The 27805-nt window shown below is 51.6% G+C and overlaps 19 protein-coding genes across 19 annotated transcripts; 9 read left to right on the plus strand and 10 right to left on the minus strand.

The window, feature by feature from the left end:
- Nucleotides 1-167: 167 nt before the first annotated feature.
- CC84DRAFT_1159737 (general substrate transporter) lies at nucleotides 168-2395 on the plus strand. The gene is made up of 2 exons (XM_018177313.1): nucleotides 168-1564; nucleotides 1627-2395. The coding sequence occupies exons 1-2, from the start codon at nucleotides 668-670 to the stop codon at nucleotides 2248-2250; spliced, it is 1521 nt and encodes a 506-aa protein (XP_018042781.1). The 5' UTR covers nucleotides 168-667; the 3' UTR covers nucleotides 2251-2395.
- CC84DRAFT_1159738 (zincin) lies at nucleotides 2369-3137 on the minus strand (the record flags this gene model as incomplete). The annotated part of the gene is made up of 3 exons (XM_018177314.1): nucleotides 2369-2476; nucleotides 2527-2649; nucleotides 2746-3137. 3 exons carry the CDS (start codon nucleotides 3135-3137, stop codon nucleotides 2446-2448), a joined length of 546 nt encoding a protein of 181 aa, XP_018042782.1. The 3' UTR covers nucleotides 2369-2445.
- A 1961-nt stretch (nucleotides 3138-5098) lies between these two features.
- Nucleotides 5099-6128, minus strand: CC84DRAFT_1211980 (phosphoglycerate mutase-like protein; the record flags this gene model as incomplete). The annotated part of the gene is made up of 5 exons (XM_018182415.1): nucleotides 5099-5473; nucleotides 5554-5781; nucleotides 5831-5956; nucleotides 6012-6039; nucleotides 6100-6128. 5 exons carry the CDS (start codon nucleotides 6126-6128, stop codon nucleotides 5099-5101), a joined length of 786 nt encoding a protein of 261 aa, XP_018042783.1.
- Nucleotides 6129-6710: 582 nt separating this feature from the next.
- Nucleotides 6711-8484, minus strand: CC84DRAFT_1079705 (uncharacterized protein; the record flags this gene model as incomplete). Its single annotated transcript, XM_018173859.1, has 3 exons — nucleotides 6711-7304; nucleotides 7348-8300; nucleotides 8349-8484. 3 exons carry the CDS (start codon nucleotides 8482-8484, stop codon nucleotides 6711-6713), a joined length of 1683 nt encoding a protein of 560 aa, XP_018042784.1.
- A 98-nt stretch (nucleotides 8485-8582) lies between these two features.
- Nucleotides 8583-9423, plus strand: CC84DRAFT_122839 (uncharacterized protein). Its single transcript, XM_018183636.1, has 3 exons — nucleotides 8583-8774; nucleotides 8828-9173; nucleotides 9225-9423. Exons 1-3 carry the CDS (start codon nucleotides 8681-8683, stop codon nucleotides 9286-9288), a joined length of 504 nt encoding a protein of 167 aa, XP_018042785.1. The 5' UTR covers nucleotides 8583-8680; the 3' UTR covers nucleotides 9289-9423.
- On the minus strand, nucleotides 9145-9861 carry CC84DRAFT_1159743 (uncharacterized protein). The gene has a single exon (XM_018177315.1). It carries the CDS (start codon nucleotides 9753-9755, stop codon nucleotides 9558-9560), a length of 198 nt encoding a protein of 65 aa, XP_018042786.1. The 5' UTR covers nucleotides 9756-9861; the 3' UTR covers nucleotides 9145-9557.
- An 830-nt stretch (nucleotides 9862-10691) lies between these two features.
- On the minus strand, nucleotides 10692-12619 carry CC84DRAFT_1226676 (MFS transporter; the record flags this gene model as incomplete). The annotated part of the gene is made up of 6 exons (XM_018183592.1): nucleotides 10692-11031; nucleotides 11080-11146; nucleotides 11200-11561; nucleotides 11612-12124; nucleotides 12181-12475; nucleotides 12525-12619. The coding sequence occupies 6 exons, from the start codon at nucleotides 12617-12619 to the stop codon at nucleotides 10783-10785; spliced, it is 1581 nt and encodes a 526-aa protein (XP_018042787.1). The 3' UTR covers nucleotides 10692-10782.
- A 1312-nt stretch (nucleotides 12620-13931) lies between these two features.
- CC84DRAFT_1171153 (uncharacterized protein) lies at nucleotides 13932-14477 on the plus strand (the record flags this gene model as incomplete). The annotated part of the gene is made up of 1 exon (XM_018179898.1): nucleotides 13932-14477. The coding sequence occupies one exon, from the start codon at nucleotides 13932-13934 to the stop codon at nucleotides 14475-14477; it is 546 nt and encodes a 181-aa protein (XP_018042788.1).
- Nucleotides 14478-14646: 169 nt separating this feature from the next.
- Nucleotides 14647-15463, plus strand: CC84DRAFT_122988 (uncharacterized protein). The gene has a single exon (XM_018183682.1). The coding sequence runs from the start codon at nucleotides 14817-14819 to the stop codon at nucleotides 15270-15272; it is 456 nt and encodes a 151-aa protein (XP_018042789.1). The 5' UTR covers nucleotides 14647-14816; the 3' UTR covers nucleotides 15273-15463.
- Nucleotides 15464-15646: 183 nt separating this feature from the next.
- Nucleotides 15647-16639, plus strand: CC84DRAFT_1159747 (uncharacterized protein). The gene is made up of 3 exons (XM_018177316.1): nucleotides 15647-15848; nucleotides 15903-16183; nucleotides 16238-16639. Exons 1-3 carry the CDS (start codon nucleotides 15684-15686, stop codon nucleotides 16440-16442), a joined length of 651 nt encoding a protein of 216 aa, XP_018042790.1. The 5' UTR covers nucleotides 15647-15683; the 3' UTR covers nucleotides 16443-16639.
- Nucleotides 16640-16727: 88 nt separating this feature from the next.
- Nucleotides 16728-18125, minus strand: CC84DRAFT_1201428 (uncharacterized protein). Its single transcript, XM_018181721.1, has 3 exons — nucleotides 17622-18125; nucleotides 17423-17569; nucleotides 16728-17376 (listed from the first exon to the last, which is right to left on the minus strand). Exons 1-3 carry the CDS (start codon nucleotides 17755-17757, stop codon nucleotides 16736-16738), a joined length of 924 nt encoding a protein of 307 aa, XP_018042791.1. The 5' UTR covers nucleotides 17758-18125; the 3' UTR covers nucleotides 16728-16735.
- Nucleotides 18126-19057: 932 nt separating this feature from the next.
- Nucleotides 19058-20456, plus strand: CC84DRAFT_1211986 (nagb/rpia/CoA transferase-like protein; the record flags this gene model as incomplete). Its single annotated transcript, XM_018182416.1, has 2 exons — nucleotides 19058-19756; nucleotides 19806-20456. 2 exons carry the CDS (start codon nucleotides 19058-19060, stop codon nucleotides 20454-20456), a joined length of 1350 nt encoding a protein of 449 aa, XP_018042792.1.
- Nucleotides 20457-20754: 298 nt separating this feature from the next.
- Nucleotides 20755-21104, plus strand: CC84DRAFT_1159750 (uncharacterized protein). The gene has a single exon (XM_018177317.1). It carries the CDS (start codon nucleotides 20837-20839, stop codon nucleotides 21017-21019), a length of 183 nt encoding a protein of 60 aa, XP_018042793.1. The 5' UTR covers nucleotides 20755-20836; the 3' UTR covers nucleotides 21020-21104.
- Nucleotides 21105-21370: 266 nt separating this feature from the next.
- CC84DRAFT_123154 (uncharacterized protein) lies at nucleotides 21371-21933 on the plus strand. The gene has a single exon (XM_018183732.1). It carries the CDS (start codon nucleotides 21559-21561, stop codon nucleotides 21847-21849), a length of 291 nt encoding a protein of 96 aa, XP_018042794.1. The 5' UTR covers nucleotides 21371-21558; the 3' UTR covers nucleotides 21850-21933.
- Nucleotides 21934-21977: 44 nt separating this feature from the next.
- On the minus strand, nucleotides 21978-23048 carry CC84DRAFT_1159752 (endoplasmic reticulum vesicle protein 25 precursor). The gene is made up of 3 exons (XM_018177318.1): nucleotides 22786-23048; nucleotides 22577-22700; nucleotides 21978-22526 (listed from the first exon to the last, which is right to left on the minus strand). The coding sequence occupies exons 1-3, from the start codon at nucleotides 22990-22992 to the stop codon at nucleotides 22201-22203; spliced, it is 657 nt and encodes a 218-aa protein (XP_018042795.1). The 5' UTR covers nucleotides 22993-23048; the 3' UTR covers nucleotides 21978-22200.
- A 266-nt stretch (nucleotides 23049-23314) lies between these two features.
- On the minus strand, nucleotides 23315-25211 carry CC84DRAFT_1159754 (tannase and feruloyl esterase). Its single transcript, XM_018177319.1, has 2 exons — nucleotides 25113-25211; nucleotides 23315-25055 (listed from the first exon to the last, which is right to left on the minus strand). Exon 2 carries the CDS (start codon nucleotides 24923-24925, stop codon nucleotides 23399-23401), a length of 1527 nt encoding a protein of 508 aa, XP_018042796.1. The 5' UTR covers nucleotides 24926-25055; nucleotides 25113-25211; the 3' UTR covers nucleotides 23315-23398.
- On the plus strand, nucleotides 24825-25424 carry CC84DRAFT_1159755 (uncharacterized protein). The gene has a single exon (XM_018177320.1). The coding sequence runs from the start codon at nucleotides 25123-25125 to the stop codon at nucleotides 25294-25296; it is 174 nt and encodes a 57-aa protein (XP_018042797.1). The 5' UTR covers nucleotides 24825-25122; the 3' UTR covers nucleotides 25297-25424.
- Nucleotides 25425-25937: 513 nt separating this feature from the next.
- Nucleotides 25938-26701, minus strand: CC84DRAFT_1226688 (uncharacterized protein). Its single transcript, XM_018183593.1, has 2 exons — nucleotides 26380-26701; nucleotides 25938-26335 (listed from the first exon to the last, which is right to left on the minus strand). The coding sequence occupies exons 1-2, from the start codon at nucleotides 26534-26536 to the stop codon at nucleotides 26016-26018; spliced, it is 477 nt and encodes a 158-aa protein (XP_018042798.1). The 5' UTR covers nucleotides 26537-26701; the 3' UTR covers nucleotides 25938-26015.
- CC84DRAFT_1226700 (uncharacterized protein) lies at nucleotides 26674-27613 on the minus strand. Its single transcript, XM_018183594.1, has 2 exons — nucleotides 26961-27613; nucleotides 26674-26895 (listed from the first exon to the last, which is right to left on the minus strand). Exon 1 carries the CDS (start codon nucleotides 27248-27250, stop codon nucleotides 27071-27073), a length of 180 nt encoding a protein of 59 aa, XP_018042799.1. The 5' UTR covers nucleotides 27251-27613; the 3' UTR covers nucleotides 26674-26895; nucleotides 26961-27070.
- Between the last annotated feature and the right edge of the window lie 192 nt (nucleotides 27614-27805).

Here is a 27805-nt window from a genome sequence, read left to right on the forward strand (position 1 = left end):
TGGGCGTTGTTATCTGAATAGGGCAGACTAGGTGTATATCATACTCTCCTTGCGTCACGATTAGGATCAACTATCACATTTATCATGAATACTTTTGCAACCTGTTGTGATGTACGCATCTATCGTAAAAAAGGGTCCACACTAACCGCGCGCAGTAAGCCGTCCGTGACCCACACGGTGTGGGCCTCCCGTCTGCAGGGCGCCCACAAAAACATCCAGGTCTTTTGGAGTCAGACCAAGGCAGTAACAACTGCCGCTGGACAAGCTGTACAGGGAAGAAAGCTCCGCTTCTTCACCCTCCTCCCAATCGGCGTACAGTGCTCCGCTTACGCGGGCTTCCTGTGAAAGGGAAACTTTGCCGAAGATACACTTGCATATACATCCGCCATACCGCAATTCGCCCCAACACTGGTAAAAATGCAAACCCTTATCGGTGTATCCACATTTCAGCCCAACAGCAAGCGTTTTCACAGGCACCTGAGGTATACACATGAGAAACCATCGTGCAGAGGGGTTTAGACGCGTCTGAAGCCCAACGGGAAGACTAATAGACGCGTTAAAAACCGCAGACGGTACCAACTAGTCATCCTATGCGGGCCACGATGTATATATCTCCTCCTCACCAGGCAGTCGGGCGCTGGCTACACAAACCTCCCCACAGCCCACGATGAAACGACACCACGCCCTCCACAGTGTGCTGCACCCCCCTCGCTATGTCCTCGTCTCCATCCTCGCTGGCCTGGGCGGCTTCCTCTTCGGCCTCGACACCGGCACCATAGGCCCTGTCACGGCCATGTCGCAGTTCTCCTCCTCTTTCGGCACCCTCTCGCCCACCATCCACGGCCTCATCGTCTCCTCCATCCTCATCACCGGCGCCCTCTCCTCTTTCATGGCAGGCCATCTCGCTGACGCCGTCGGACGGCCTTTAGGTATGGCCATCGGCGCCGCGGTGTTTGGCACAGGTGCAGCACTTGAAGCCGGCGCCGTGCATATTGCTATGCTCTTCATCGGACGCCTCGTCACTGGCGCCGGCGAGGGACTTTTCCTGAGCACAACGGTGGTGTACATCTGTGAGATTGTGCCCGCGAAGGGGCGCGGGGTTATTGCGTCGGCGCCGCAGTTCTTCATTACGTTTGCGCTGGTTGTCGGGTACTTCTTCTGCTACGGGACGGTGACCATCGCGTCGAGTCTCGCGTGGAGGTTGCCGTTTGCGTTCCACGCTGTCTGCGCGTTCACCTGGGGTGCGCTCACGCTGCTTCTCCTGCCACATTCGCCACGGTGGCTGAAGGCGAAGGGGAGGACGGATGAGGTGGATGCCGCGTGGGCGGCGCTGGGCGTGCGGCCTGGGCAGGACCTTGAAGACGCAGAGGCGCGCGAGGTCGAGACGGAGGCGGGGCTAAATATGGAGCCGCTTGCGTTGAGGCTGACGCATACAAGGCAGACGGTCAGGGAGGAGGTACATATGCTGCTGCGGGTGTTCGCCAAGGACGCGAGGAAACCGACTGCGCTGGGCGTGTTCATGATGTCAATGATGCAGCTGAGTGGGATTGACGGGGTTTTATATGTGAGTCAATCCATCAGAACTCCCTTCGGATGACACAGGTGGACTGTACTAACGAGCCCCAGTACGCCCCCCTCCTCTTCCAACAAGCCGGCCTTGTCAGCGAGTCGTCCTCCTTCCTCGCCTCTGGCCTTTCCGGTGTCGTCATCTTCGCAACCACCATTCCCGCCGTGCTCCTTGCAGACCGCTGGTCGCGCCGCGCCTCAGTCATCTTCGGCGGCTTCATCCTTACCGCCGTCATGCTCGTCATCGGCTCTCTCTACGCTGCCGACGCTGTGCACAGTGACCGTGGCGCCGCCCGCTGGGTCGTCGTTGTCTTCATCTTCCTATTCACCTTCGTGTACTCTGGCTCCTGGGCCGTGACCATCAGCATCTACGCCAGCGAGGTGCAGCCTATCAAGACGCGCGCCGCGGCGAGTAGCCTGGGGAGGAGTGGAAATTGGGTTGTGAATTGGATTGTGGCGTTTACGACGCCGATTTTTCTGACCAAGTCGAGCTGTGGGGTGTACTTTTTGTTTGGGGGTTGCTGCTTTGTGACGAGCGTGGTGTGCTTCCTTTGGATGCCCGAGACGAGGGGGTTAAGTTTGGAGGAGATTGATGATATTTTTGAGAAGGGCAAGAGAAGTAAGGCAAGCTCGAGGGTTAATTCCGTGGTTAATGTCGTGTTAGGGAGGAGCGAGAAGAGCTGAAGAGGAAGTCAGCGGTTGTAGTGTTCGATGATACCCCTATAGAAAGCTATCTCGAAGAGCTGGCGTGGTAGACACTGAGCTCTGTTTTGACGATTTTCGATAATAAGAAGGCGCTGATCACGAATTCCTCGGCCAAATTCAGTGATAACGTATAGAAGCTTCGCTCTCCTAAGGTACTTCAGCCCATTAGCCCCCTCAAACCTCCACAGCAAAGTTCGCATGGTTACTACGCCTGTCAGCACATCCCTCTTCTCCCTGAGTCAGGGCATTACTTACTCCGCATTACCTACAGCCTTCACCGGGTCCTCTTTTGCAAACTGCTTGCACACATCCGGCGTATACCCATAGTCCCGGGTGTCTAGCAGATCACGGAAATGTGTCGCCTCGTGGATGAGAGTGCTGTTGCTCATCGTCAGATCCGTCTCTCCCCAATACCACACGCATAGAAGACAAGAAAGGGCATCGTCACAGGAATCAGGCAAACAAAAGACTTACCTCCACTGCGACCGAAATCCCTCGGCTGGAATGACAGCTTCGTTGAAGTACACACTACATATGGTCGTATAGCCATACGTGTTACTAGGATACGCAATAACCACGTTGCTCGTGCACCCGCACTCGTACGTAAACACGGCGTCTAGATCCGGCGCCATCTTGCGGAACGCGGCCAAAATTTTCGCATACCGCGTTTTGTCAAAGGTACCGTAGTACGCCGTCTGCAGCGCGCTGCCATTGGGGTTAGCCTCGAGGTGCTCGACAACCGCGTATGCGCGTTCTGTCGCGCGAAGTATAGCTTTTTCGATTGTGGCGGTTTGTGGGGCGGTGCAGCCTACGAAGGAAGCTGCGGTAGCGGAGCCTAGGAGTGTAAAGAGCGGGGAGAGTTTCATCGCGAACGGGTGTGAGTGGAGATGACGAGTGACTTCTCAAGGCAAGGACTGTTTCAGCGACGTGGGGGATGAGTGTTGAGGAGGGTGCGAAGGCGGGTCAGCTTTGCTTTGTATAGATAGATGCTTGGTACGGATTCCATTGCATCTCAATAGTGCTTGCATTGGGAAGGTGCGCACGGGATGTATTGCCGCTTTGGGGCGAAGGGAGTATTAGGGAACTGGGGTGGTATATAGCCGAGACTTGTAACGGTCCGTTTGCGCTTGGCAGTATGGTGATCAGTTGCTGTTACATGGTATGGGTATGGTGTCTAGATAGGCAAGTCGGAACGTTGCGTGCTTGTGAACATAGATGAAGCTGGGTGGTGGGTGGTGTTGCAACGTTTCGCGCGCTATTCAGAGTACCATAGATACTTGTCTTTGCGTCAGACTGTATGCAATAGGAAATGGCGACTACAACATGATGATTTTTTGAGCTTTGAGCAGGTACGACCATCTGACTACTACCATGGTAAGCAAGCAAGACGAAAGATCACGTATCCACTCGGGGCCTAAAGAAGTTTTCATGTTAACGATCCTGTGCACGTTTCCAGCTTCTATTCGTCTTTCCTGGTACAATGAAGTTGGTAGTTCATAGTCAGTGCTGTCCCCTGTTCTACAGTACTCCCAGTGCAAAGTTCCATTATTAAAGCCGCCAAAATACCTGACTCCGGATAACACACTGAGAGATGCAAGGTGACGTGATCACTTACCCAAAACCCCTGTTTCACGAACTGAGCGTTGAGTTGCGACATAGTGCCTGTGTTCACTAGGATTATGATCCTGAGTCCTTGAAAGAGGTACATAATTTATCTATCCTATGACAAAATCGGACACCAAAACGTTGCCTTGCAGCCTTTGTTCAAATTGATCCGGGGCTGATTCACCCATGTTGGAGGGGGACGAATGCGAGACTGGCTTCTTGGAGCCCGCCAAATATTCATCATCTTCCAGCTTTTTAGGATGCACAACATGTGAAATAGCAACTGTGTTAAATGGTGCCTTTTTAGTCGCAAGGATTCTTGGTCACTGAAGCATCAGCTTTAAATTAGCTGCAGCCTGCCTCTGAATAGATAAGAGCCTTAGATTCTCTCGTTTGATCGCACGTTCAGAGCTGAACTGTAAACCCTGCGTGATGTACGCTTCGCTAGCTAATTGGCCGTCCAACAGTCCGTACTTATTACGGAAACGCACGGGAATCATAATCTTGCCGTAGTAGCACAGTCCACATAGTAATCAATTTCGGCATAAAAAGATCGTAATATTAACCGTGCTGCAACAGTTTAAGTACGGCCCCTTTTTCTAACCGTACTAAGTACGGACTGTTGCACGCGCTGAAATTTGAAGCATGGAGTGCAAGTCACGTACACAGGAAGAAATCTACCGCGGACTCAAACCACCAAACGACTACGAGCAAAGCGACGACCCATCCACTTAGCCTGCGGGTAGACTGGGTATAAACAATGACTAGACCGCCTGCTTATCATGAGTTTCCAGCGTGATGAACAATCTGAGAGCACCTGTCCGCTAGACTGCACTTTACAAGCAAAAGGATGGAAGATGATTTCAAGTGGCCGTTCGATTTGCCGACCAAGGTGAATATATTAGAAAGCATGCACCCGCACGTATGGCAGAAGAGCTAGATGTCGACGTGGTTCCGCCTCCCACGTGACCGTAAAGGCTGAGCATACTACTATGCTTGCGAGAATTCTGTGGAAGACGCAGCGTATGAAGCGAAGTGCGCGAACCAGGCAGATGGTACATATCGCGTATCCATGACTCAGCTCCTCGATCTAATTCTTTCCCATGTAAGAACGACATGACACGTCACCACGAGAACATTACCACACCACCCACATCCACACCTTAGACCCCTGCTCCAGCCCACAGATTACCCAAGCTCTCTTCGACAACCTCTACAACTTTTACTTAATCTCAGCCTCAACCTCCTTGATCTCCTCAACAACATGTTCGTCCTTATCGCCACTCCTAACACCCTTCCACGGAGCCTCCCAAACTGGGCCCTCATACGGTGGTCTCCTCGCCTTGCTCTCCTCGATCTCCACTAGATGCGCATCACCATCTTTCGAATTTCCGCTAAACACGTATTCTCGGATCTCGCAGTTAGACCAGTTGGTGCCCAACATTGGGTCGTGGATCTGCCAGTCTTCGGTCAAGAAGTGCGCAATAGCGCCGTGGGAAACGAGCACGATATGGTCCTCGTTGCGCTGGTAGAGGGAGGCGCGCATGTCGGCAGCGCGCTGGTAGATAGCGTTTGCTTCGTAGGCGTAGTAGCCTTTCTGTACTCCTTTAACATCCTTCTTGTCTTGAAGATTGGGAGCGGGGGAGTTGGCATAACCACGTGACGGGGTGAACGTACCTTGCTGTTCCAGCCCTCCTCTACTCCACTAACATCGATCTTCTCCCAGTCAAACTTGAATTTCTTTTCGCCCTCTTTCTCCGTCTCTGTCAACCACGTCTTTAGATCTTCAGGATCGAGACCGCGGTCTGCATTGTGGCTGCCGAGTTCCTGTAATTTCGGGTCAAGTAAGAAGGGTACATCGGCACGCGCCAGAGCTGGTCCAAATGAGAAGGCTGCGGTTTGTATCTGTATGTCTGTCAGAAAGAGAGCATATTAAGGGAATCACATGACATACCGTGCGGCGAATGGGCGATGCTATTATGAGATCTACAGTGTCATGGTTCGGGTAAGTGGCGGAGAGTTGCGCGCATTGCTCGTGGCCGAGGGGTGTAAGTAGCGGATCCCGCAGGTCATAGTTGTGCTGCATCAAGTCAATTGTCTGCGCAAGAGGTGCAGCGGTGAGCGACGTTACTCACTGTGAGATTGTGGAAACCTTGTCCGTGGCTGGTACGTGATGAACATTAGCGACAGTTTGCGAGATAGGATAGTCGTGTATCCACTTACCGGACGATGGAGATCTTCTTCGGAGGCATGCTACTTTGCTGTGTTGTGTACTCTTTGCAAGGGTGCGGATACCAGTGTTTTGTCCGAGCGGTGAGTCAGGGCAGAGAAAATCGAATCCCGAAAAAGTTGCAGTATTCAATGACGTATGAGATAGTTGAAGACCTGCAAAAATTGGAAAAATCACGACGTGGAGATGGAAAAGTTTATGCAGGGTCTATCGTAAAATTGTGGCGTTGACAAACGCGTGTAATTGTCCCTGTGAATGATTGAGCGGCCCGCGGCCGCGGCGAGATTATGTGCTAGTGCGAGGTGAGGAGGCGCAGGGCCGCAGTGACCCCAACTCTCGCCTCCATGTTGGTTGGGTTAATATTAAGTCCCATTGCGAAACTAGGCGGGTTACCGAATCTGCTGTTCATGTTTTTCGCCTACGTGGGGTAGAAGACGCCGCGGCTCGGTTTACCTGCCTTCCAGGTAAACCACAGTGAACCGTCGGCTCGGCTTACCTTCCACCCCACACAAATCCTCCGACAATGACTGAGCATCAAGAGCTTTGTTGGCTGCACAAACTAAGCTGATTCACGTGTGAGTTCGAGGCCCTATACACTCGTCAACTATTTGCCGGCCGAAATTTGGATGTTTCTGGAGTGTATAACGATAGACGTACTTTTCTTCCGCGGGCTTTCTCTAATCGGGATTGCGCCTTTTAACACACTGAGCACCTGTACCAGACCGTGTAGCCGCTTGGAGCTCGTCATCAGCACTTCCTCGCCCGCGTCTTCCTCGACGTTTTCTTTCCTGCCTTTGACATTGCTCCGTTCTTTGATGCCAACCTCCACTGATTTGCGCAACGCCTTCGTAGGTTCAAGACGCAATGGTTCCATCATAGACATGAATATTTGCTCGAGAACGAGCGACACTTTGGCGTTCTCGGCAAAGCTTTGTGTCCGTGCACGATACGGAAGCAGAAGCTGCTCAAACTCGTTCTGTGTAGGCATTCTATTCGTGTAATTGATGTATTTCTCGGATGTTAGGGCGGAGAAGATGGTCACGTTGAGCGCTACTTGGTCAGCCGGGGAGAGTCGTGACGTCGTGATTAGCAAGTTCAACACGAACACCGGAAAATATCTCAGTTGTAAGGCAAGCGTATCAAAGAGACCCTCGACGGAAGTGAAGTTCTTGGGGAGTTCTCTGGCAACCTTGGAAAGCTGTACCGTGTTAGCACAATCATAGAAGCGGAGAAGACCATACCAATAACACTAGACGCTGACGAAGGTTTACGGCATCCATTCCTCCTAGTCTGTCAACAGCAGCATCGTAGGCGGGTATGGTGGCCTCCTCTAATGGGGGTAAGGCAGCATCTAGAATCTTCGAGGCATTCCTTGCTTTGCGTCCTTTTACAGTCGACCGCAGCGCGTTTTCCATGTCAACATCTTCGTCCTCACTCGCGTAGTCACCAATGTCACCTATCTCGAAATCAACGACGCCCGAGTGTCTCTTCGTGTCCGTTGTCTTTGGATCCAAGGTTTCTTTAACCCACACTTCGGCAAATTCGTTGAGTGACGGTGGATCGCCAGTAGCAAATGTTGCGCGAAGGATACGCTTCCTTGTGTTTCCGGCAAGAGGCTCTTGGCTGCAAATGTACTGCCATGCGAGGGTATCTTGCAACGGACCACCGTTCTTATTGCAGTGATCCCATTCGACCTCTAGGAAGCTCAGCATGGTGTCTAGCCAAAGTCTCCAGCGCTCCCAGCGCTTCCTGTGTTTGACGGAGCAATTGAATGCCCAGCCGACGACGTGCCAAAAGTCCTCTGCGCACCTCCAAAGGCTCTTAGCATTGGCTGCAACATCGTTGAGCTGCTCGACATCGAAGGCTCGGTTGGAGGAGGGGGTGTTGAGTGGGCTGTAAATATTGGTTCGTCGTCGTGAATCGGTGAAGGTGAAGGCGGTTCGAAGCGTCTTGAGACTCTCAGCGGACAGATCAACCGTGTCTTGCACACAGCGTAGATATTTGAGGGCAGCATCAGACCCCTTGATGGCTTCGGCGGAGCGCGCTCTGGTAGTGATGTGAGGATAGACGATGAGCGTGGAAGCGAGAGCTAATTGCGACGGTGGAGCTAGCAAACCCGCGTACGGCCTCGCGGGGACTGTAATGGAGGTGCCGGCAGCGACGAGCGAGTGCAGAAATATGTAGGCCTGCTCATCTAGCAGAGTGCGTTAGCAGCAAGCTTGTTGTGACGGCGGTGACATACAGCTTTGGTGGTCTAGATATGCCCGGACGTGGCTGGCGACCTCAAAGCTTAGCTCCTTGACAGGCCGCCGATATTGCTGCCGTGGACAGATGCTCACGGCTTCGAGGGCGCTGCTAACGCTGTTGCCGTGTGCCATGGCAGTTGCACGCGTGTTGAGGCACTACAGTTTGCGGCGGAACGCGGTATGGCTGAGCAACGCGCGACGCGTTGTCACGTTGGCTGGGGCTCGAGTTCGCATGCGTCGGCTGGCGTCGGTACCCCGCATTTAGCGCTGGTTTCGAGTCACCCAATACTTCGTTAGCACCACGTAGCCCCGCACAAATCTGTGAAAGATGACACACTGGGTTTTCACACAAGGCTGGAGGCCCATATTCTCTATATATATTCAAAATGGGCAGAGCACTCCAACGAACTCCGTTATGGTGTGTAAGTGTTGAACCTGCTCAACCTCCACCAGACAAGTTTCTAATTCTCCCCAGATCGGCTAGCATCCGTCGCTTTCATTCCCAATGTCAGCTTCCGACGAGAGCCGGGTTCGATTCCCGGTAACGGAAAATCTTCTTTTTTGCCTCAACCACTACATATTTATGTCAACACGCCGTCTTTTTGGTTTTGCCAGGTCGCCTCAGGTCGCCTGCTCCTGAACTATCATGTACAATTAAGATCTAGAGTTGTCGTATCTATAGTCCGTACCATACATGCAGATATGTGCTCATCATTCGTGCATCTAATGCACGTTATTACGCGTGAAGCACTTGTAAAGCTATATCTGCTGTTTTCCTACCATGCGTGGTCCAGACACAATAACGCACAATCTTCACTTAAGTTCGCTTTCTTAGTACCCTAATTCGTAGCTGTTGGCTTACTTTTAAAGAGTAGGTTTATCTACGATTCCTCCAATGTGAAAAAGGGAGATGGGCCTTTTACGATTTTTGGATAAAGTTTGAGTGTTTATCGTGCACCAAGAGTCGAGTTTTGGAGATTCGATGCTCAACGTGCCAGAATTACAAGGTTTTATCCGATTTCACCAAGTTACAAAAAAAAGGAACCTCTCGGTGAACGGGTCCTCGCGGGTCAAACCATGTCGTATGAGCGCGGCCAGCATGTCTGATTGTCTTTCAGTCTCAGACTGCAGCCGTTCGTCAATCAGTCGTCGGGCCGTGGCAATGACCTTGCCAATGTTTTACTCCTCTCTTTTGGATCCATAAGTCATGCAAGCGGAGGCCATTGAAAGAAGTGCAGCAGGCCACTGGCACATAGAAAGGTGAGGGAAGCCATTACCTTGTCGATCGATCCAATGTAAGAGTCTATATCGGCGTCGTTGACTAGATCTCTGAAGGCCTGTCTGAAGCCAATGTCACTGATGACGTCCAAAGTGAGGTATCGAGTCTTGCGGGCGAAGTCCATGACCTTGTGCTGTGCGGCGGTGAACAATTACCTTTGGCGGCTCAAGTAGATGTACTGGTAGATTTATCTATTAATGTCGCAGTTCAATCTACGTTACTGTCGATCCTATTCGGACCGAGTTCTCATGGACTCGTGAGGATCGCGACAATCGTTATAATTCAGCTGCTGAATCAGGAAACTCTGAATAAGCTAACTCCCATGACGATCGCCTCACTATGGCTATATAGTTTAGTTAGAATCACAGTAATACAACTTTAGTGAACCTTCAATATTTTCCATTGCACGATACCTACGGTCCTAAAATCGTCACAATTAATGATGGGTTCGAGGTACGTGTTCTCCTTGCCGGAGTAGTAATGACTTTAGCAGAATGAATGACACAAGATGATGAGGACGTACACCAGCTGCCATCTGCCGGCGACGCTTTCTATGATTCTCCTCGTAGACTTAGCTGAATATGTGGTCTCTTCAAGGTTTTATTCGAGAAGTGCGATAAGACCATGCTGCACGTGAGCACGGAGAGCGAATTGCGCCCATATACGTATCTAATTCTGGTGCGGATGTGATGAGATCACTCGGCCCAAATCTCGCGATAGAATCTAGAAGTAGCATGTCAGATACGATCAAAGGCGTACAAGCTTGATCATAAGTGTTCGCAAGACTGAGATTTGTATATACCATAGGTACTCACCATAGCGATACGTGGCTTCCTTGTACCACAGATGACACCGGTAAGTGATCATTGCCTAGATGCGTGGTAATTCGCACCAACCTTTACTGGAAGGACCTTTGAATTGGCTTAGGCCATATTTTACACGGGTCTGATTAGCAACACAGATAGGCGAACTCTTGTCAGAACATGCGCTGCTCTTGCTCGGCTGTACTTGATCTCAAATGAAGCATACAATTTACGGTTCCAAGCCGCGAACAAACCCACATCAAATCTACATAACGTACGCATACACAACAGCGTCACCTGAGATTTAGTCGGTATAGTAGAGAACTATACAATAGCCATATGCTCGAATTACACCATCTCTCTCCGAGTCTTTGTATCGCCTAGGTTCCTCTCCGGCTTGAATTCCTCCGCTCTTTTTGAAACTTGTTCACGAGCTACTTGAGCAGACAAGCAATGATACGCTGGAAACTCCCGCGTGGAGACTTGGTTCTGAAAGAGCTCGTCAATCTCCTCTAGAGATCTTCCCCGCATCTCCGGCAAAAAGAAGTAAAGAAACGCAAAGGTGATGGCATTGGATCCAGCCCAGATATACGCGACCTGGTTGTATCAGTTCAACCTCGGTGTACGTATGGCGGGGAAACTTACCTTCGCACCCCAATTGAGTTCTCTCGAGTTGATAAAGTAGGGAGTCGTGAAACTGGTAAGCCACGCACTACGATATGATCAGCATATGATTAAAACCAGCAGTGGTCTTGGCAATCTCACAAGACATAGTTTACAGCTGTTCCGCACCCAATTGTGACGACTCTCAGTCTGCTGCTGACCACTTCATTCGCAACGGGCCAACTCACCGCCCCACTGAAGCCATTATAGACAAAGTACCAACATAGCGCGCATCCTAGTATCGCCTTACCGGAAGCTGCAGAGTCACCGGGAATGGAGGCTGCGATGCCCATGCCGAGCATAAAGACAGTTGAGCCACCGTGGCCCAGTAGCATACTAAAGCGGCGACCGACAAGACGGTAGTTTAGGAAGATACTAGTGAAAACGCCCATGAGACCCATGAATGATTTTAGGATAGTCGCGAGGAATGGTCGGGTCACACCAGCTTGTTGAAAAAAGAACGTCTGGCAGGGTGAGTGGAGAGCATGACACCTAGTTGAGCACGATACCTTACCCCGTAGCCGATAATGAGCCAGATGCCCGATGACGAATGCGATAGAATGACGCCGAAGCAGATCAACGTTCTCCGTAGCTCTGTTCCCTTGAACATATCTTTCAGCACTCTCCCTTTGCTCTTCTCCAGCTCATCTGCAATACCACGCTGCATCTCAAGGAACTCTTCTTCGAGCATCTCCTCACTCCCCTCGAAGCTTGTGCCCCTTAGCCTCGTTAAACTCTGTTTCGCACATTCGTCACGACCCAGCATAAGCAACCATCTAGGACTCTCGGGTAAGAAGAAAACTAAGATCGAGAGAATGAGAGGAATGCCATAAAGCGTGGCCAGAGGAATCTGGTAGGCAAGCTTCGAAGTGTAATCCTTCGTTATGTTGTTCACTGTAGCTCCGATGATGCTGCCGATGGAGACCCAAACCCCGAATAACGACACGAGTGGGCCGCGTAAGTGCGCTGGAGATACTTCGGCAACGTAGACATTAGCGAAGGTGATGAAGAAGCCGTTTGAAACGCCCTATATCTCGTCAATCGGAATCTCCAAAGTCTTCGCCCAGAAAGTGATGGACCTACGATTAGTATACGTCCAAAGTACAATCCCACTAGTTTTTCAGTTCCAATTTGGACACCTGCTGCTACGAAGCTGATCAGGCTGGCGATCCAGATTCCGTGTCGCCTTCCGAATCTCTTGCCCCAGAGGTGTGTTAAGACCACACCAATAATTGTCCCGATATTGAGGAAGGAGGTTATGAGCTGCTGAACCGTGGTAGTAATGTTCCAGCCGATTTTTGCCTTTGGGTCATTATACCCATAGATAGCCAGGAAACCTGCCATCGCTTGGAAACCACCGATGGTAGCAGTGTCGTAGCTGGAAGCATTTAGTGCCGTTGGCACGAGAACAATTTTTGCAGCCATACCCGTATTGGAAGTTCGCCAAACTCATAGCGAGACAAATGAGTATACATTTCCAATTTCGCGCGATTCCCGTATCACGGCGCGACTGCTGTAACATCTTGTCACAGAAGTTGCAATTTGGAGCTCGGTTTACGAAAACAACACAGATTTTCGCATGAGCTCAGATGGCCGAAGTCAGTTATCAGCCAAGGGCTCGATCCAGGATACCGATTGCTCAGCTTCTATGCATCGCTCCGCATTACGGCACCCCTTATATATGCCCCCACATAGTCGGATCGGCAGGCAGCTTGTTGCGGGGAAAGATGTGGGGGATTGACATGATCACCTTGGTACTGCAGTGAACGGGAAGCGAGCCTATACCGTCAAAGGGCGGTGACAGGGTTTCGGCTTGGAATAGCCTTGGCTTAGATGATTCAAGTCGAGGGTGGAGAGAAAACAAAGAGACATTACAGGTATAAATCTGGAGAGCTTCACGTGCAAGACCGCGAATCGTACATTATCAATGTTGAAATGAGAGTGGAGCAATGCGGACGTAGTCTTCAGGTACTCCAGTGAAGTGGAACGAACAGTACCGAACGGATCTGCTGTTCTAGCTAATATCTTCGGCAGATATGTGTTTAATGCACTATATCACACTGGAAGAGCTAGAAAGTTCCCGGACTAAGAAACATGTGAGCTGTCACAGTCACGAGCTTACCACGAAGTTTGAGTGATTCTAGTGCCACGTGGGGTACAAGATCCGCGTCGGCATCGGTCCCTCCCTATTTTTCAATCGCACTGATCTACAGGCTCTTTCGACAGTTAAAAAAGGACCTTGAGCTAGTCAAGTACCATTGAATGTCTGTTGCTGCTGGACTAAACAGGAATTTTTATGACAGTCAGGTTTCTTTCGTTTGTTTCCTTGTTGCTCCAGCTGCGTTAGACTACCGACTAGGAAATGTAGTTGGCGTGAACAAATGCTCCATTCCTTTTTAAAGTCAACCTCACGGTGGTGAAAGGGTACTTAGGTTGCGATTCCACGGCACAAACAAGCGCTCCAAACTAGGTAGCCGTTAGTTGTCCGTGAAGGATGCCCAGTAAGAAGTGGACTAACAGCCCTTGTTTCAGCAACCGTCCGCGTGATAATAGTCGAAGCTGTTTTTAACAATTCCATAGTCCCAGTGGCAGCCGTTTGCTGAGAGCATCGAGCACCCAACGCTCCACAAGGATGGGGACTGGCGTGTTGCAAATGGCAATCTGCTTTGCAAACGAGAACATGAGGCGCAGTGCAATCGATCACGAGGATATGAAACATTTTTCACCTATATATACCTAGGTGCATGTTCGTCCGCTTCTCGATTACTTTACGCTAGCTATCGCCTTTTGCACGATCCAAAGCCTTTACAGTACCAGTCGATCCATCATTAATTATGTTTTTCAACGGTCTGTTACTCTTTCTACCGGGTGTCTTCATCTCCCTTGGCGGTGCTGCTTGCCCCGATGATAATCACTATTGGGAGACGGATATCAACCGCGACTGTGGTCAGGTCGAGAACGGCGCGAAGTTCCAGCAGGTCGGTGCCATGCAATGGGGCGAGCGAGATGCGAATGGAAATCTCCCCTACAACTACAACACTAAAATATGCCTCACCAAAACTCCTGGGTGTGATTGCATTCGACTCTCGAGTGCCGAGGATCACAAGGTCAATCGTTTCTACCTTGCTACTGGCTTCTTCATCGCCATCTTTAGGTACGAGCTTCGCTACCTCGGGACGCTTATGGGGTTTGTGCTGATGAACAGACAGCGACGACAACTGCAAAAAAGGCAAGGTGACGGTCGAGGGCCAGATTGGTTCGCTGTTCGGGGAGTACAAGATCCGCAGCTACACGGCCTGGAAACATTGATAGAGTTCGATGTTTCTATTGCGAAGCAAACATTTGAGAGGGCACTGGAATCATATTCAACAGGGTCATAGGGAAAGAAGATCTTGAGGTTGGAGATATGTACCCCTTGAAAGCATAATGTGAATTGATCGTTGTGCCCATCAAATGAAACCGAATTACGGTGAATTACTCTGTACGTTGTACTTTCCGATAGCTGAACTTTGCGATGAACGGTGCACGAAGAGATCCATTGTTCCCACCCAAACAGGAGATAATTCAGAATTTTGATTTGTGCGGCTTAAGGCTACTTTCCGAAGACATGGGAGACGCAATACTTTGTCCACTTATGCTTACATGCCCTGAGGTCCCGTCGTTATGTGGATGTTCATCAGAAATTGTCTAAATGCTCTCGCTCGTGCCGCTTGTCTACCATGTTCGTCAACACAATTCTCGTGGGCTTTGAAGCCTTAGTACCGTTCGTTCCTCTTGGGCCAGTTCCTTGGCTCACAGACATGCCCAATGATGGCTGGGTTTCTGTATTTCCCATATCTACTCAAAAAGTACCACTGCTTGGCCTCCCCGAACCGATAAAGGAGGCTGATCTTGGTTATAAATATGTATATGTGGCCGACGACTTGAGCTACGGCACTGCTTGTGGTTCACTGAATCAAGGTTTGAAATTAATTAACCGCATGCTGATTAGGCATACCATTGGAAGGTTCCGACGCACCTACCACAGGGATTCATCACCATGGGTATTGCTGCGTCGAAGCAAGATTTGCAAACATTTGATGAGCTTGAAGTCATGTCAGTCTCTATCATTGACCATATTCTTGCTTCATGCTTACTTGTTTGATATACGGATAATGTTCGGAGTTTGCAAATAAAGTCTTGATAACAAAGTCTGCAAACATACATATACAACGTCTGGAAGAAAACTGGTCCGTGGCACTTGAAGCGTACGCTCTCTCATCTATATATGTGTATTGTAATGCTTAGGCCTGCTGTATCAGTTCGACTGTTTGATTGCTGCCCCTAGGGCCGCCTGTTCTTTGGTTGAGTTTTCAGCTGGTCTATCGCGCGCCTTCCTTCACCTCCACGCTTGAACACTAGCGCGGTTGCACAGACCAAAGCTCTATCCCGCTCAGCTATATAGACTCGTAACCAGTCGCCAGACACCATTCTCCCAAATACATCGCATTCTCCGCTCCCTCACCTCGACCTTGGTGACCACTACCGCTTGTTTGCATTGCCCTAGAAACACGCATTTTCATAACGACTCGATTCCTTCCGTCTCCATGAAGGTGTACACCCTCTTACTCTCCTCGGTGACGCTTCTTGTAGGTGTCGCGCTGAACGTCGGCGTGATGGCGTCTCCGCCCTCTGCAGGTCCCGAAGTTCGCCGCGTCGAAGAGCGGGCGAATGAGATCGCGCGTGCACCCCGACCGATTCCTTTCATTCCGGTGAGTGGTTGCGTTCCATGATTCGCGTTCAATTATGATGTTAACCAACTGTAGAACATTGATCCCGCCACAAAGGCTCTTTTCAGGCGCGAGGACAAAGAATGGACCTTTGGCGGGTACCAGACCCAGAAGAGCTCTGGTAAGGACGTTATCATGAAGGCCGAGTTCAACGAGACTGCTGGTTCATCCTGGTGCAACGAGATCGAAGGTGTTGGCGAGGACGACAACCGTGAGAACAACATCACGAAAGCGCACGTTGATTCTCACATGGGCTACACGAACCCTGGGCCCGAGTCCCGCCCGCCGGAATATGTCTGCTTCTTCTACGAGTCCCGGTAAGTGTATTAATAACGATCTGTACACAAGTGGTTTGCTAATCCCATGAGTAGTCACAAGTGTGACCCGAAGGATGGGCACGCCGAGTACGTCGAGAGCGTCGCCGTTATCAAAGCAGACCAAGGCAACAACACCGAGTTCGACGTCACTAAGTACAAGTATATCAGCTGGGGCTGCACTTGGCACCCTCTGAACGAGAAGTGCGAACATGACGACAACGGTACTGGCCACAAGCCTGGAGAGAAGTGCAACCGTTGATCTCTCCGCCTGCCTCTCTTGTGAAGATGGGGCAGTCTTCTGTGTTTCTTTACGTAGGCGAATAATTCAGGGCATGTTTCAATGAGATCTCTCTCTGGTAGTGGTTACTATAACGCAATGCTCCTTGGAGCAGCTGTATTCATCTAAGCCTCAATGGTGGCATTTTCCGCGATGGAATGCGACAAGGTTCATCTGGACAATATGTGGAATAATTGGGCTACATTTTTTCGTTATTAAAGATTATTTGTTATACTACAAGCATTCTTTGATTCCGCAGTAAACCCTAATGCTATTCAAATCTCTCCATTGGCGCCCTGAACCTCCACGATAGCCGGGCCCGCAACAACGTCGTCATCCGTCACACTGCCTTGCTTCTTAGTGATCACCACGTAGCTCTGTCCGTGGAAGCCAACAGGCACCTCAGTTGAGAACTGGTTTCCGCTTTCAAACTTTGCCTCCACGAATGTCGGGCCTGTCACACTGATCCACGCAGCGTAGAAGTTCTCCTTGTATTCCGCAGCCACAGGCTCCTTCGTCTGCAGCGTGATTGTCTTGTTCGTAGCGATGCAGTCAGCCTCAGTGGCGACGCTCAACATCGGGAAAGCCTTGACGGGCAGCATGCCGTTGCTCTCCGGGCACGAGACGATGAATGGTGCGGCGAGAGTGTATACTTGGTCGAGCGTGAGCGGGGCGTCGAAAGCCTGCGGGAAAGGCGACTGCTTGTTTGTCTTGCGCAGGTATGAGGAGTGGCGAGCCTCTACGGTGAGAATGGAGCCCGCGGCAGTGAGATACAGCTTCTCCATGATGGAGGCTGCCGCGCCGAGGTACGCAGAGACGCCGACGCCCTCAAGGATGGAAGCGGTTGCGAGGAAGGAGTGCACATCTGTTACGCCGAAGGCGTAGGTGCATTCTGCTACTGGAGTTGCGTTGGCAGCTGTACGGGTTAGCGAGCGACAATGCGCGGTGGTCCTGATGCATACCGGTGAGTGCTTTGGTAAGGAAGGAGACGTGGGTAGTCTCGTCGTAGGATACCTCCTTGAGGTTCTTGTACAAAGCCTCGTTGAAGCCAGCCTTCTTGAAGTCCTCAAGCGTGAATTTCGCAAGACCCTCGCGGTAGAACTTGTCCTCTGTAAATGATGAGCACCAGTTGGTATGCAAGGAATAGACACGAGGACTCACCAAGATGCTCCAGTGTCAGCGCATATTGAAGGATGTCTACATCAGTGATGTTGGGTGTCGACGACGCTGTCGTACGCTTGGTAGGGTGTGCGGAGCATGTTGCCAACAAGGCAGAGGCGGCGTACATGAACTTCATTTTGAATAGAGTGCGTGGATAATGGACGTCAAGTTGAAAGAAGTAAAGCAACTGTTCTTCTGAGACTTGTCTGAAGGGTAGAAACGTTCACGATCGTTTGTCTTTATAACTCGTTCATCTTTTCCGCCAGCCCGTGTCCGCGCCAACTCGGTCGCCGTATCCCGCATCGCCTCCACCTTGTGGGAGGGCGAAGCACATACGGATGCCTTCGTTTCCGTGCGATCGCTGAACCCCTCAACTCCACAGCCGGCTCTTGCTCTGTATCATGACAATCCAAAAATGCTGTTTACAAGTCTCCGCGAACTATAACGATCCAGCTATTCCTAAAGAAGTGATCGAGCATGGATCGAGACTAGCAAGTTCTGCCGATTAGGAAACACATCTGAAAGTGGAAATGATGTTTCGAAACATGTAGTCTCGGAAGCTCTGGGATCCGGAATGACGGCTGTAAGGTTCTCCTGCCAGTGCTCCATCGGGTTGGGAAGCAATGTCATAGTCGCGTTGGGAGAGGAGAGGCCTCGCTTAGCGATCGAATTAACATGGGCGATGGCGTTCGCGGATACAGAGTGTTCCGGTCGTAGTACATCATTATTACCAACGTCGCGCTGCGGCTCGTTGGGCATAACAATAGAAACGGGGACGGAGATGTATATGGAGTTTGGCACGACCGCAAGCACTAGGGCAGTTCTGCCCAGGTACCCCCGTGGGCTTCGCATCACATGATGTAGGCTGATAAATGCGCTAGTCTCTTTGGAACATGGCGTGATGCTGAGAGTCCCTCCCTCCCAGAGTGTTTGTCTCCGATGACTTCCGACCCCAGCTTGCTTTGAGAAAACCAAAACTGTATTTTAGTAGGACTCCTGTACAAATAATACGACACTATCAGACAGACGCGAGCGGTGAGCCGCGTGCAACCAGCGCGTTTGCTTCGGTTGATGGCCCAATATGACAGACTACCACGAAAGCGATGATTGGTGAGTCCATACAGCTTTCACTGCAATTATTTATTGGTTTGTTGCGTGCGACCATGTTGAAGGCAAGATGCGGCAAGTTCATTAGCCCGGTGCAGCATCTCCGCCTCGATTACTATCATGTTGCTTTCCCTGGCATATCACCAACGGGAATGGAGTGTTGTTGCTTTCCACTGGATCCATGCATCAAGCTCCTGACAAGAAGTCGCCAACGGGGAATTGTCATGGAACCGATCAGTTCAACCTCAGGAGACTCGCCATCATTTTATCATCCTTGCCCACCTTCATACCATCGCACACTAGCGCTCCCCACGCGCACATCGAGCCTCATGGCGACGGTCGGTTACCCGAACTTAGACAGTTATACACAGAACACCTTAGCACTGGAGTTCCCGGAGCCGGGACCAGCCTCCGTTGGGATGCAGCAGAATGAGAAGAAATGCCGCTGGACACGCCTCAAGCGCGTGATGGGCCAGTCTCTAACCTCTCGCTCGACGTCTAGTGTCAAGTCTCTAAAACCGCTTTCTCCAATCAGTGAGACTGACTCAGCAATATACAGTATCCGGGCTGGACCCTCTTCCGTGACAGAAGATGCCCAAACAACTACGTGGGAGGATTCCGAATACGACAAGCAGCTGAACGAAGCCGTCAGCGGTCTCAAGAACGACTTCGTATCTGGTGCGCGGGAGATGGCTGACTCCGCTCTGTCGTCGCTTTCTTCTCTAATCGTGGTCGCGGCTGCAGCTGCGCTTAATAGAGATGAACTGTGGAATATGACAATCTCCGCGGCGAAAGAGCTGAGCAGCGCAAGACCTAGCATGAATGCAGCCATCACGTCTTGCCTTCTTGGGGCGCTCGACGACTTGTCGAAGCTATGGGACTCGCTGGATAAGAAGAGGAACAAACCGCCAGATGAACTCGCAGCTATGGCGAGCAGACAGATGGTGAGGACATTGGAAAAGAGAAAGGAAGCTGGGATGCGCTTGAGCGAAAACTTTGCTGAGCGGCTGAGGGCTTATTGCAGCCAGGTAATCCTTTCAATCCCTCAGTGTCGTTCGTAATCACTAATGGCAACAGCGCCTTAACAACACCCACACTCTCACCATCCTCACCCTCAGCAACAGCAGCACCATCCGAGCCAGTATCCTCACCACGCTTTCTACCCTGCGCTTCCTGCACCTAATCCTCCTCGTTCTCGAATCCCGCCCGCGTTTCGAAGGCGCAAGTATGGCTTCTCAGATCCTATCCGCTACCTCAGCAGAAGCTCGAGGCCGGCTAAAAATTCACATCCTCCCCGACTGCGCCGTTGCCACAGTTGCGAAAGACGCGCAGCTAGTCCTCCTAGGCGCAGATCGCATCTCGGCTTCTGGCGACGTGAGCAACAAGATTGGCAGTTTGGCAGCAGCGGTGTGCATTAAGACGCTGAACCCTAAAGCTCAGGTTGTTGTGGTCAGCGATGCGGATAAGATTGTTGCGAAGGGGGTCGAAGAGGGAGAGAAAGAAACGCATCCTGCCAGCGAGATGCTAGAGGGTTGGGGCGACGAGACGAGGAGGGACTTAGCGGCCAGGATCGTTGATGGTAGTGTGGAGGTGTTTGGTGAGTGGTTCGAGTGGGTTCCTGCAGAGTATGTGGATGGCTATGTGACTGAGAATGGCACATTGGATACGAGTGGTGTAGAGAAAGTCGCTGAAGAGATTGGGGAGCTGAGGGAGAAAATCTTTGGTTGAGGCATGATTTGATTGGCATACTGTACCAGGGTGTTTACGGGCGTGATGAGACCAAGGTGTACCTAGGCTGTCAAGGTGTCATAGTCATGCCTTGACGAAGCATGACAACAATCTGTCCATTTAAAATGAGAGCAGTTTAACTTCTGTATACTGGATAGCGCCGGCCTAATACATCGTATGAAAACATGCAACTCGCCCATTATTTTGATTCACCGAATCGAGAAAGAGCCACTAGCCTCACCGTGCAATCTCTAGGACAGTATCTTCGATACTCTCACCTATACCGCTCTCCTTTTGCCTTTGCACCCATCTCCAATGACTACTCCTTCAAAATCCTATACCCCAGACCACCATCTCGGCACCACGAACTTCAATCGGCCATGAATCCGCATTCCGTGTGTCCTTCATCCACTCCTAGACTGACGCCGGTACACTCCCGTCCGCGCACACCTGACTACGACAACAGTGAAAACCACACCCGCAACGACCGCCGTGACAGCTTGTCTCCGGCCCCTTTCGGGCCCATGCCGAAATCCACCCATGTTTGCATGCACGCACGATAGCGATGACGAAGAAAGCACCGGCCAGAAGCAGCCGGTCGTGTGCCACGATGGTCTGCCAAATCGATACCACTGAATTGGACACCCCTGAAAAACGTGTTGCCAGCACCATCGGAAGTTCCAACAGACTGGAGTTCACGTCCAGGCAACGTGGACGGCAGTCCATCACCGCCACGTTATGTCGCGCGCGTCCCTTGACTCACTACCTCTTCCGCGCTGACTTCCTTTCCCGTGGAAAGCAGTGTTGATGGCCAAAATCCCGATCGTTGTACGTGGTGGAAGAAGAGAAAGATTGAGAAGCAGGTGCGCCACAACGGGAGATCAAGGCGAGCAAGGGAAGGGTGGAAGAAACCAAACATGAGGGTTCGGAAGCCCAGCAGCACCTTGGATTCGCGGAAAAGATTCAAGAGGCGAGACCGGGATGAGGAAATAACAGCATGCGGCTCCCTACCAGGACGTTGCACTCCTACATCAATCCAAGAGACATCAGCGAACAGTACTGCCGACGTATGAAAAGTTCACGGTAGGTAAATGCATGGGCAATGCGGGAGCTAGTACCTTGGAGTCAGCACTGGAAAATAATTTTAAGGATGCGCCTCCGATACATGACGAAGCTGAGCTTGCAAGGGATCGGTAGGATTCCCGATCCGCCCTCAACGTACGACGAGGAGGTAACGGAGTCGCTCAAGGCCGCGTCCGAAGGGAAGCTTAGCTCATTTCAAGCTGGCATTCTTCACCAGCCCGAGATGCGTATGAGGCAAGGCAGGAAGTCGCGGGGGCTGGACTACCAAGGGACCCTGGGAGGTGTGGGTCACCGACAACACAGGCAATGATATTTTCGCGGAGCCGTGTGCAGCGTCGTGGTTAGGAAGAGCGCACTCGAATGTGAGGTTCCGAAGGCATCAGAAAGTTGCGAAATCAATGGAACCGATTCAGTAGACGGCGCTCAAGCGGAGCAGTGAGCGCCATCAATCGATATTGTAATTGTTCATACCAACGCCATGCCGCGCTGTGCGTCAAATCAAACATGGCAGGAAAAGCCTCCTTGCCCGGCCACACCATCGTACTCCATCCATGCCCAGCGTGTTCGTACACATCCATCTTCCCCGCACATCTTGTCCACTCCTGTCGAGCCTCATTTTCTTCCCATCCTTCCCTCTCCCGAAGTCAAGACCACTCCCCACTCAAATAAGATGCTTGCTCCTGAAATAGCTCCTCAGGTACACAACCTGCCACGCGCCCAAACTGACCAGCATGGCCATAGTCATGTATCCGAACCACTTCACGCGGTCGTTGGTGCTCTCGTTGGTATCCCGCAGCTTCTGTTCCCGCGAGCGCAGGTAGTCCATCTCCGCGACGATCTCGCCAACCACCTCCTCAATGCGACGGAGCTCCGCTTCGACGGGCTTGAGCTTCTCGCCGGCTTGGATGGCGGACCAGTCCTTCGCGTCGGCGCCGATGTCAATGTCAAGCTCGACATGGCGGGTGGGGTTGAGGTTGCCCTGGGGTGCTAGACATTCATTAGAACCTGTTTGCGCGGAGGGGAGGTGGGTGTCGTACGGCCGGTAATGATGCTCTCAAAGCACACGTCAAACGCAGAGTCAGCGTGCGATGTGAAAGCGTATCTGTTCTCTCCGTAGACGTCCTTGGGCTTGTGGTAATCGTTGCCCATCGCATCGCGAATCTATGCCCTGTCAGCCTCAATTCTCATGCTCACTCTCATCCATCCGTTCCACTCCCGAGCATATCCCAATCGCAGGCCCACGTACATGCATATTTACGGTCTGTCCATCGCCGCGGTGCCCGTCCAGAATCGCCGTCACAACCACAAGCTGTTCTTTTGCGACAAAGTTCCGGATGCAGCGCTCGTGCTTAGCCGATTCGTGGCTGTTTACCGCATGAAGGTCGAATTTGAGGGCTGCGGCGAGGGGTGCGAGGAGGAGGAGGGCCTGCAGGAGGCGGATTAACCGGTCCATGGTGTTTGTGTGTGCGTGTGCGAGCGCGAGCGCTGCAGAGTTGTGTCGTGTTCCGCGAGGGATGATGGAGGACAGATAATCCACGTCCGAGCATGAGGGTCACGCTAGGTAGGATTGATACTAGCGCTGGGGAAGGTGCGACTGGTGCCGTGGCGCGGCATCAACCACGATGAGGTGCATATTCCCTTGAGTTCTTGATATTCACACGACGTGAACTCAGAAGGTGTACTGGAACTGACACTGACTAGGAAATTCCACCAATCATGGCCTGAAACCGCGTATTCATCAGCTTTGAGGAGAGACTCAATCTTCAGCCTCATTCCACAACATTTGAATTGACGATATGGCCACCACCAGTCAGACGCAACCTCTGCATGTCATCTCGTCCAATAATCTCGGCGCATTACTACTCGCACCGAAACGATGAAGCCGACGCTGGATCACCACCTATATACTTCGAACTCAACGGGTACGCGCAAAGCCCCTGCTCCCACCTCCTCCCCTCAACTGTTCGATTCGCCGTCAAAGTCGTGGGAACCTCGCCCTCCTCTACCCACTTGACCAACTGCGCCAGAGGGTCCGTCGGCACCGCTCCCACGCCACCACGGCAATGTCCGACACCCGGCGCAGCGTAAAAACGATAGTACTCCTTCGCTCCGGGATCCGCTTCCAGTACACGCTCGTAGTAGTCCACCGTGCCGTTGTAAAATATGAGCTGATCTGCCATTCCGTGCCAGGTAATCATCTTGCCACCCGCATTCTTGAATTGAGTCAAGTCGGGGTCGGAGGTGCCTATGATGGAGGTGTACTGGTTTACCGATGCATGGAAAGCTGCATCCCATTCGGCTTGCGTCATACTGTAGGGATCAAAGTTTGGGTCCCTCTTGAGAAAAATTTGGTGCCAATCTTTGGAGATGGCAAAGGGTACTCCTATGCAGGTGCCATTCGAGGAACACGTGGTGTTGGCCAGGCCGTTGAGCGGCGTTCCTCGGGGAAATCCGTACCACTGAAACCGCCCATAAGCGTCGCGTGCTCCAGTCCAGATGGTCTGAACGATAGTTGCGGCCTCTTCTGTAACATGACTAGCCAAGTCACCACAGGTATAGGCTTTGCCTACAGCGCTTCGAGGATCGAAGTCGCAAAGCCCAATCATACCAATGATGCCATCTTCGAGGCCATCGAGTTCGTCGCACGCTTCGACGGCTGCGCTCGTGATGGCGCTAAGTTCGCACTGATTCGGGAAGTATTCCATCTCGTGCATGACACGCTGAGGCCAGAATTCCGCAACGATGAACTCGGCCCAGTTAATGGCTGGTGCCTCGGCGAGGATCCCGTCGTAGGCATCGGGATACCGCTGCGCCATCATAAGACCCTGCCTTCCTCCGGTAGAACACCCGTTCCAGTACGACCTCGAGATTGGTTTTCCGTAGTAGGCTTCCGTGAGTTGCTTACTAATGATGGTCATGTCGTTCAGGGATACGGATGCAAAGTCTTGAAGAAGATAGAGGTTGACATTTCCAGGGCTCAACATAGCCCAAGATGAAGTGTTTGTGATGGCCGTGTGTCCTCCGTTTGTTGTGGCCGCGGCGTATCCCTGGGACACTGCGCTGACCATGTCTCCGAAGTCTGCATTGGTGGTCCAACCGCCTCCCCCAACGCCCTGGAAGCGGCCGTTCCATGTGTTTGGGAGCCACAGGGAGACATTTATCCGGTCGTTCTGCCCGGGATGTGTATAGATGACCGAAACGTTGCAGAAGTCGATGCTCGAGCTTGAGATGGTTGCGCTATTGACTTGAGCAGCCTCGATAGAAAGAATCGACCCCCCAAGTAAAGTTGGAGTTGGGAGCGAGTCGGTGCGACAACTGCTCGCAGTAGCCGCGACTCTCGTAAGGAGGGCAACATCAAGAATACTTTGTAGCGACGGCCGTAACATCTTGTTGATTCGGCTCCGCCTGGCTAACCAACGTTCCGCTGTTGTCTGGAAACTTCACTCCCTGTTATAAAAAACGCCCCACCGTGTTTTCGAGGAAGGCTGTGTGCAATTGGGTCTGCTTATTACCGACCTGGCTCCGCAAGGTTACGGCGTGGTAGCACGACGTGGGTCCTAATGAGTGGCGTACCTTCCATCCTATGCATTGCGCTAGAGTGGATAACGTTACCCTCCTTTCATGGCTAGAGCAGAGTTCCACTGATCGAAACAACAGTCGCAACTACGATGGTCAAGTGCGAGGCTATCGAGGTCACGATGGGGCCGGCACCGCGTTTCGGGAAGTAGCCCCCGCAATTCGGAACCTTCATCTATAGCAGCATCCGACCGGAGATATTCCGTTAATCTTGCGCACACATTTTGGTTCGTGCACTGGGATCGAATTTTTCCATTTAGCGATATAGAGACTGTAGCTCTGGTGCTGGAATTGACTGAGAAGCTGTCAATGACGTCGTCCCACAAGAGAACCATAGCTAACTGCTTCGGGTTAGCAGTTTTGGAACATTCCACCTTGTCCCTCAGCCTTGTCACTCTGACTTTATGCTCCATCTAATCTTCACCTCTCATCATCGATGGCAATTTTCCGGGTTTCGAGCTTGCTAGTCATACCACGAGTACCGTTTCGTTCGGAGATAAAGTTTTCAGACGGACAATTAAAAAAATCTCTTTGAAGTCCACGTCGGGATGCTCTCTACAAATGATTCCACGTTCTCCTTTCCCGGATCTCAAATCTAGATTCTCATGCCAATAGCTACACGCTATGTCAACCGGTATATCTACCATAACGTGCTCTTCCTCTCTTGGTACTAACAATCCAGTCTCCGCAAATCCTTTGAGTTCCTGTTCTGACCGCCACACTTCTGCATTCGAGCCGGCGTGACCTAAACCTGGACAACCTTGTTCCCTTCGACCTCTCCAGTTTTCTTGACCAATACAGAGCATCTGAGCTTGTGTTTTTACGCGTTGTCATTAAGCTCAACCTCCAGCCCCCTATGTGCAAACGGCCCACTTGACTCTCCCCTTCCTGCTTGATCACTCAATAATCAACTCTAACACCCTCTTCGTATTCAACTGTGACTTTCCCATCCCCCTGCCTTTGCGGCGGAAAATGCTTGAAGCTAGGGACGTCCTCCAGCGTCTTGAACCAAGTCGTTGCCAGCCTACCGTTTGGAGACACGCGGCCGGTTAACACATCTGCCGCCGCATTATCACCCTCCTGTCTAGGAAAACGCGCGAGAAGCACGGCGTCAAACTCGTCAATCACTTCGCTGACATCGATTGGGTTTCCGGTGTAGAGGACCAAAATTGTCTTATTAGACGCGGCTGCTACAGCGTGCACGAGACGTGTCTGGTTCGCTAGAAGTTTGATGGATTTCAGGTCTGAATCTTCAGATTCTTACTGCGCATTGCGGCCGGCGCATATGATACTGACATTGCTCGAGCGCGCAATGCTAACAGCTTCAGCGATGGCATTATCTTCGGCGTAGGCTTCTTCGGAGGCGAGAGTCGCGGGTAGGGCATCGGCTCGCCGATACTGAGTTTTGACCGGTTTTGCATTGCGAGCTAGATCTCGTACGGTGTGTTCTCGGTGATTAGTCTTCGACGTGAACCTCGAGGAGAATGTGGTTGAAGATGAACTGCCGAACGGCACAGGCGTCGTTTTTTTCCCCAGAGACTTCTCTCTCTTTGACCTTGGCGAGTAACCGGCTTCCACGAAACACGGGAAACGGCATTTCAAAGTCCAATCTAGCAGCGATCGGCGCAACCGTGTCATAGACTGCAAACCGAGCTGATACGACAATGCCCTTGAAGCCCCTGTCCCCCCGCAGAAGCTCCTAATGGAGCTCCCCATGCTCACTACACAATTTTCCTTCGACCTTATTTTACCTGTTCGCTTGGTCCATCGGTTCTTCAAGCTGGATCAACCACTCACGCGCTCATCATTCCTTCTGAAGCACACCCGCTAAGCATATCCTACCACTCCGCAAGATACACCTCCCTCAACTCTGTCACAAAATAAAAGCGCCTCAGCGTCTTCACATCATTCGCAATAGAATGCTTCGTACACGCGCCAACACTCTCGCTCTGTATTCACCTTACAATCGCAGCCGCCAAGTTTCCCGAGATCAACGGGTCCTCGGAGAAACACTCAAGGTTGTGTTCAGCCGGCGGATTGCGGTGGCAGATGATCTTGGGACTGAGTACTGCTTGTGCGCGAGTTCCTATCCTAGGCGATAGAGGAGTGAAGTGCCCCAGGTGGTCGCGTAGCATGTTGTGCTGGGACAGACAGCGGTTGTGAGGCACGATTCGATACCATAAGGCCGAATGCCGTATATTGAGTCGGCGACCCGAACAAGTGGAATAGAAAGGCGGGTTGCACCGGCTGCGGTAGAGGATTCTTGTCGTATCAGAAGCGCTATCTTTCCTCGAGAGTCAACGAGGGGAAGAGGCTTGCAAATGAGGTTGGATATTGTTCAGACATAGCGTGCTGTGTATGTCACATTTCCTGCGTGAGCTCGATGCGGGGAAATGGCTGCCTGGCTGTGCACGTTGTACATGTTTGGCGATTTGGTCATGGTGCGCATATGCGTGGCACTAGCAATGCGGCAGTTCCGGCTGATTCGGATATCCCGACCAAGTCGTGGTAGTGCTTGATCTAGGCAGGTGAGGGAGCCAGAGAACGAATAAGACTCTCGTCAGGCGAAAGCCCGGGTTCATATCACAGTGTTTGGGCATGCGGCTCCTGCGCATGACAACACAGATCGTGACAGTGGTATTGTCTTGGGCTACGTAACATGGTGGGAGCGTAGTATCCGCGACTTACGG

The sequence above is a fragment of the Paraphaeosphaeria sporulosa genome, assembly GCF_001642045.1.
Source record: "Paraphaeosphaeria sporulosa strain AP3s5-JAC2a unplaced genomic scaffold CC84scaffold_1, whole genome shotgun sequence".
In the NCBI taxonomy this organism is placed as follows: Eukaryota; Fungi; Ascomycota; class Dothideomycetes; order Pleosporales; family Didymosphaeriaceae; genus Paraphaeosphaeria; species Paraphaeosphaeria sporulosa.

What these genes read in the sequence shown, in the direction of transcription:
- CC84DRAFT_1159737 (XM_018177313.1), top strand. Translation starts at nt 668, where the DNA reads ATGAAACGACACCACGCCCTCCACAGTGTGCTGCACCCCCCTCGCTAT. An exon ending in GGATTGACGGGGTTTTATAT is followed by an intron (nt 1,565 to 1,626) that starts GTGAGTCAATCC and finishes AACGAGCCCCAG; the next exon opens with TACGCCCCCCTCCTCTTCCA.
- CC84DRAFT_1159752 (XM_018177318.1), bottom strand. Translation starts at nt 22,992, where the DNA reads ATGGACCGGTTAATCCGCCTCCTGCAGGCCCTCCTCCTCCTCGCACCC. An exon ending in GACAGACCGTAAATATGCAT is followed by an intron (nt 22,701 to 22,785) that starts GTACGTGGGCCT and finishes GACAGGGCATAG; the next exon opens with ATTCGCGATGCGATGGGCAA. An exon ending in TGAGAGCATCATTACCGGCC is followed by an intron (nt 22,527 to 22,576) that starts GTACGACACCCA and finishes ATGAATGTCTAG; the next exon opens with CACCCCAGGGCAACCTCAAC.
- CC84DRAFT_1159743 (XM_018177315.1), bottom strand. Translation starts at nt 9,755, where the DNA reads ATGGACTTCGCCCGCAAGACTCGATACCTCACTTTGGACGTCATCAGT.
- CC84DRAFT_1159747 (XM_018177316.1), top strand. Translation starts at nt 15,684, where the DNA reads ATGAAGGTGTACACCCTCTTACTCTCCTCGGTGACGCTTCTTGTAGGT. An exon ending in GACCGATTCCTTTCATTCCG is followed by an intron (nt 15,849 to 15,902) that starts GTGAGTGGTTGC and finishes AACCAACTGTAG; the next exon opens with AACATTGATCCCGCCACAAA. An exon ending in TGCTTCTTCTACGAGTCCCG is followed by an intron (nt 16,184 to 16,237) that starts GTAAGTGTATTA and finishes TCCCATGAGTAG; the next exon opens with TCACAAGTGTGACCCGAAGG.
- CC84DRAFT_1226700 (XM_018183594.1), bottom strand. Translation starts at nt 27,250, where the DNA reads ATGCTACGCGACCACCTGGGGCACTTCACTCCTCTATCGCCTAGGATA.
- CC84DRAFT_1159755 (XM_018177320.1), top strand. Translation starts at nt 25,123, where the DNA reads ATGCATTGCGCTAGAGTGGATAACGTTACCCTCCTTTCATGGCTAGAG.
- CC84DRAFT_123154 (XM_018183732.1), top strand. Translation starts at nt 21,559, where the DNA reads ATGCGGGAGCTAGTACCTTGGAGTCAGCACTGGAAAATAATTTTAAGG.
- CC84DRAFT_122839 (XM_018183636.1), top strand. Translation starts at nt 8,681, where the DNA reads ATGACACACTGGGTTTTCACACAAGGCTGGAGGCCCATATTCTCTATA. An exon ending in AACGAACTCCGTTATGGTGT is followed by an intron (nt 8,775 to 8,827) that starts GTAAGTGTTGAA and finishes AATTCTCCCCAG; the next exon opens with ATCGGCTAGCATCCGTCGCT. An exon ending in AACGCACAATCTTCACTTAA is followed by an intron (nt 9,174 to 9,224) that starts GTTCGCTTTCTT and finishes ACTTTTAAAGAG; the next exon opens with TAGGTTTATCTACGATTCCT.
- CC84DRAFT_1159754 (XM_018177319.1), bottom strand. Translation starts at nt 24,925, where the DNA reads ATGTTACGGCCGTCGCTACAAAGTATTCTTGATGTTGCCCTCCTTACG.
- CC84DRAFT_1226688 (XM_018183593.1), bottom strand. Translation starts at nt 26,536, where the DNA reads ATGCAAAACCGGTCAAAACTCAGTATCGGCGAGCCGATGCCCTACCCG. An exon ending in TGCGCCGGCCGCAATGCGCA is followed by an intron (nt 26,336 to 26,379) that starts GTAAGAATCTGA and finishes TCAAACTTCTAG; the next exon opens with CGAACCAGACACGTCTCGTG.
- CC84DRAFT_1201428 (XM_018181721.1), bottom strand. Translation starts at nt 17,757, where the DNA reads ATGAAGTTCATGTACGCCGCCTCTGCCTTGTTGGCAACATGCTCCGCA. An exon ending in GCTGACACTGGAGCATCTTG is followed by an intron (nt 17,570 to 17,621) that starts GTGAGTCCTCGT and finishes CATCATTTACAG; the next exon opens with AGGACAAGTTCTACCGCGAG. An exon ending in CCTTACCAAAGCACTCACCG is followed by an intron (nt 17,377 to 17,422) that starts GTATGCATCAGG and finishes TAACCCGTACAG; the next exon opens with CTGCCAACGCAACTCCAGTA.
- CC84DRAFT_122988 (XM_018183682.1), top strand. Translation starts at nt 14,817, where the DNA reads ATGTTCGTCAACACAATTCTCGTGGGCTTTGAAGCCTTAGTACCGTTC.
- CC84DRAFT_1159750 (XM_018177317.1), top strand. Translation starts at nt 20,837, where the DNA reads ATGAATCCGCATTCCGTGTGTCCTTCATCCACTCCTAGACTGACGCCG.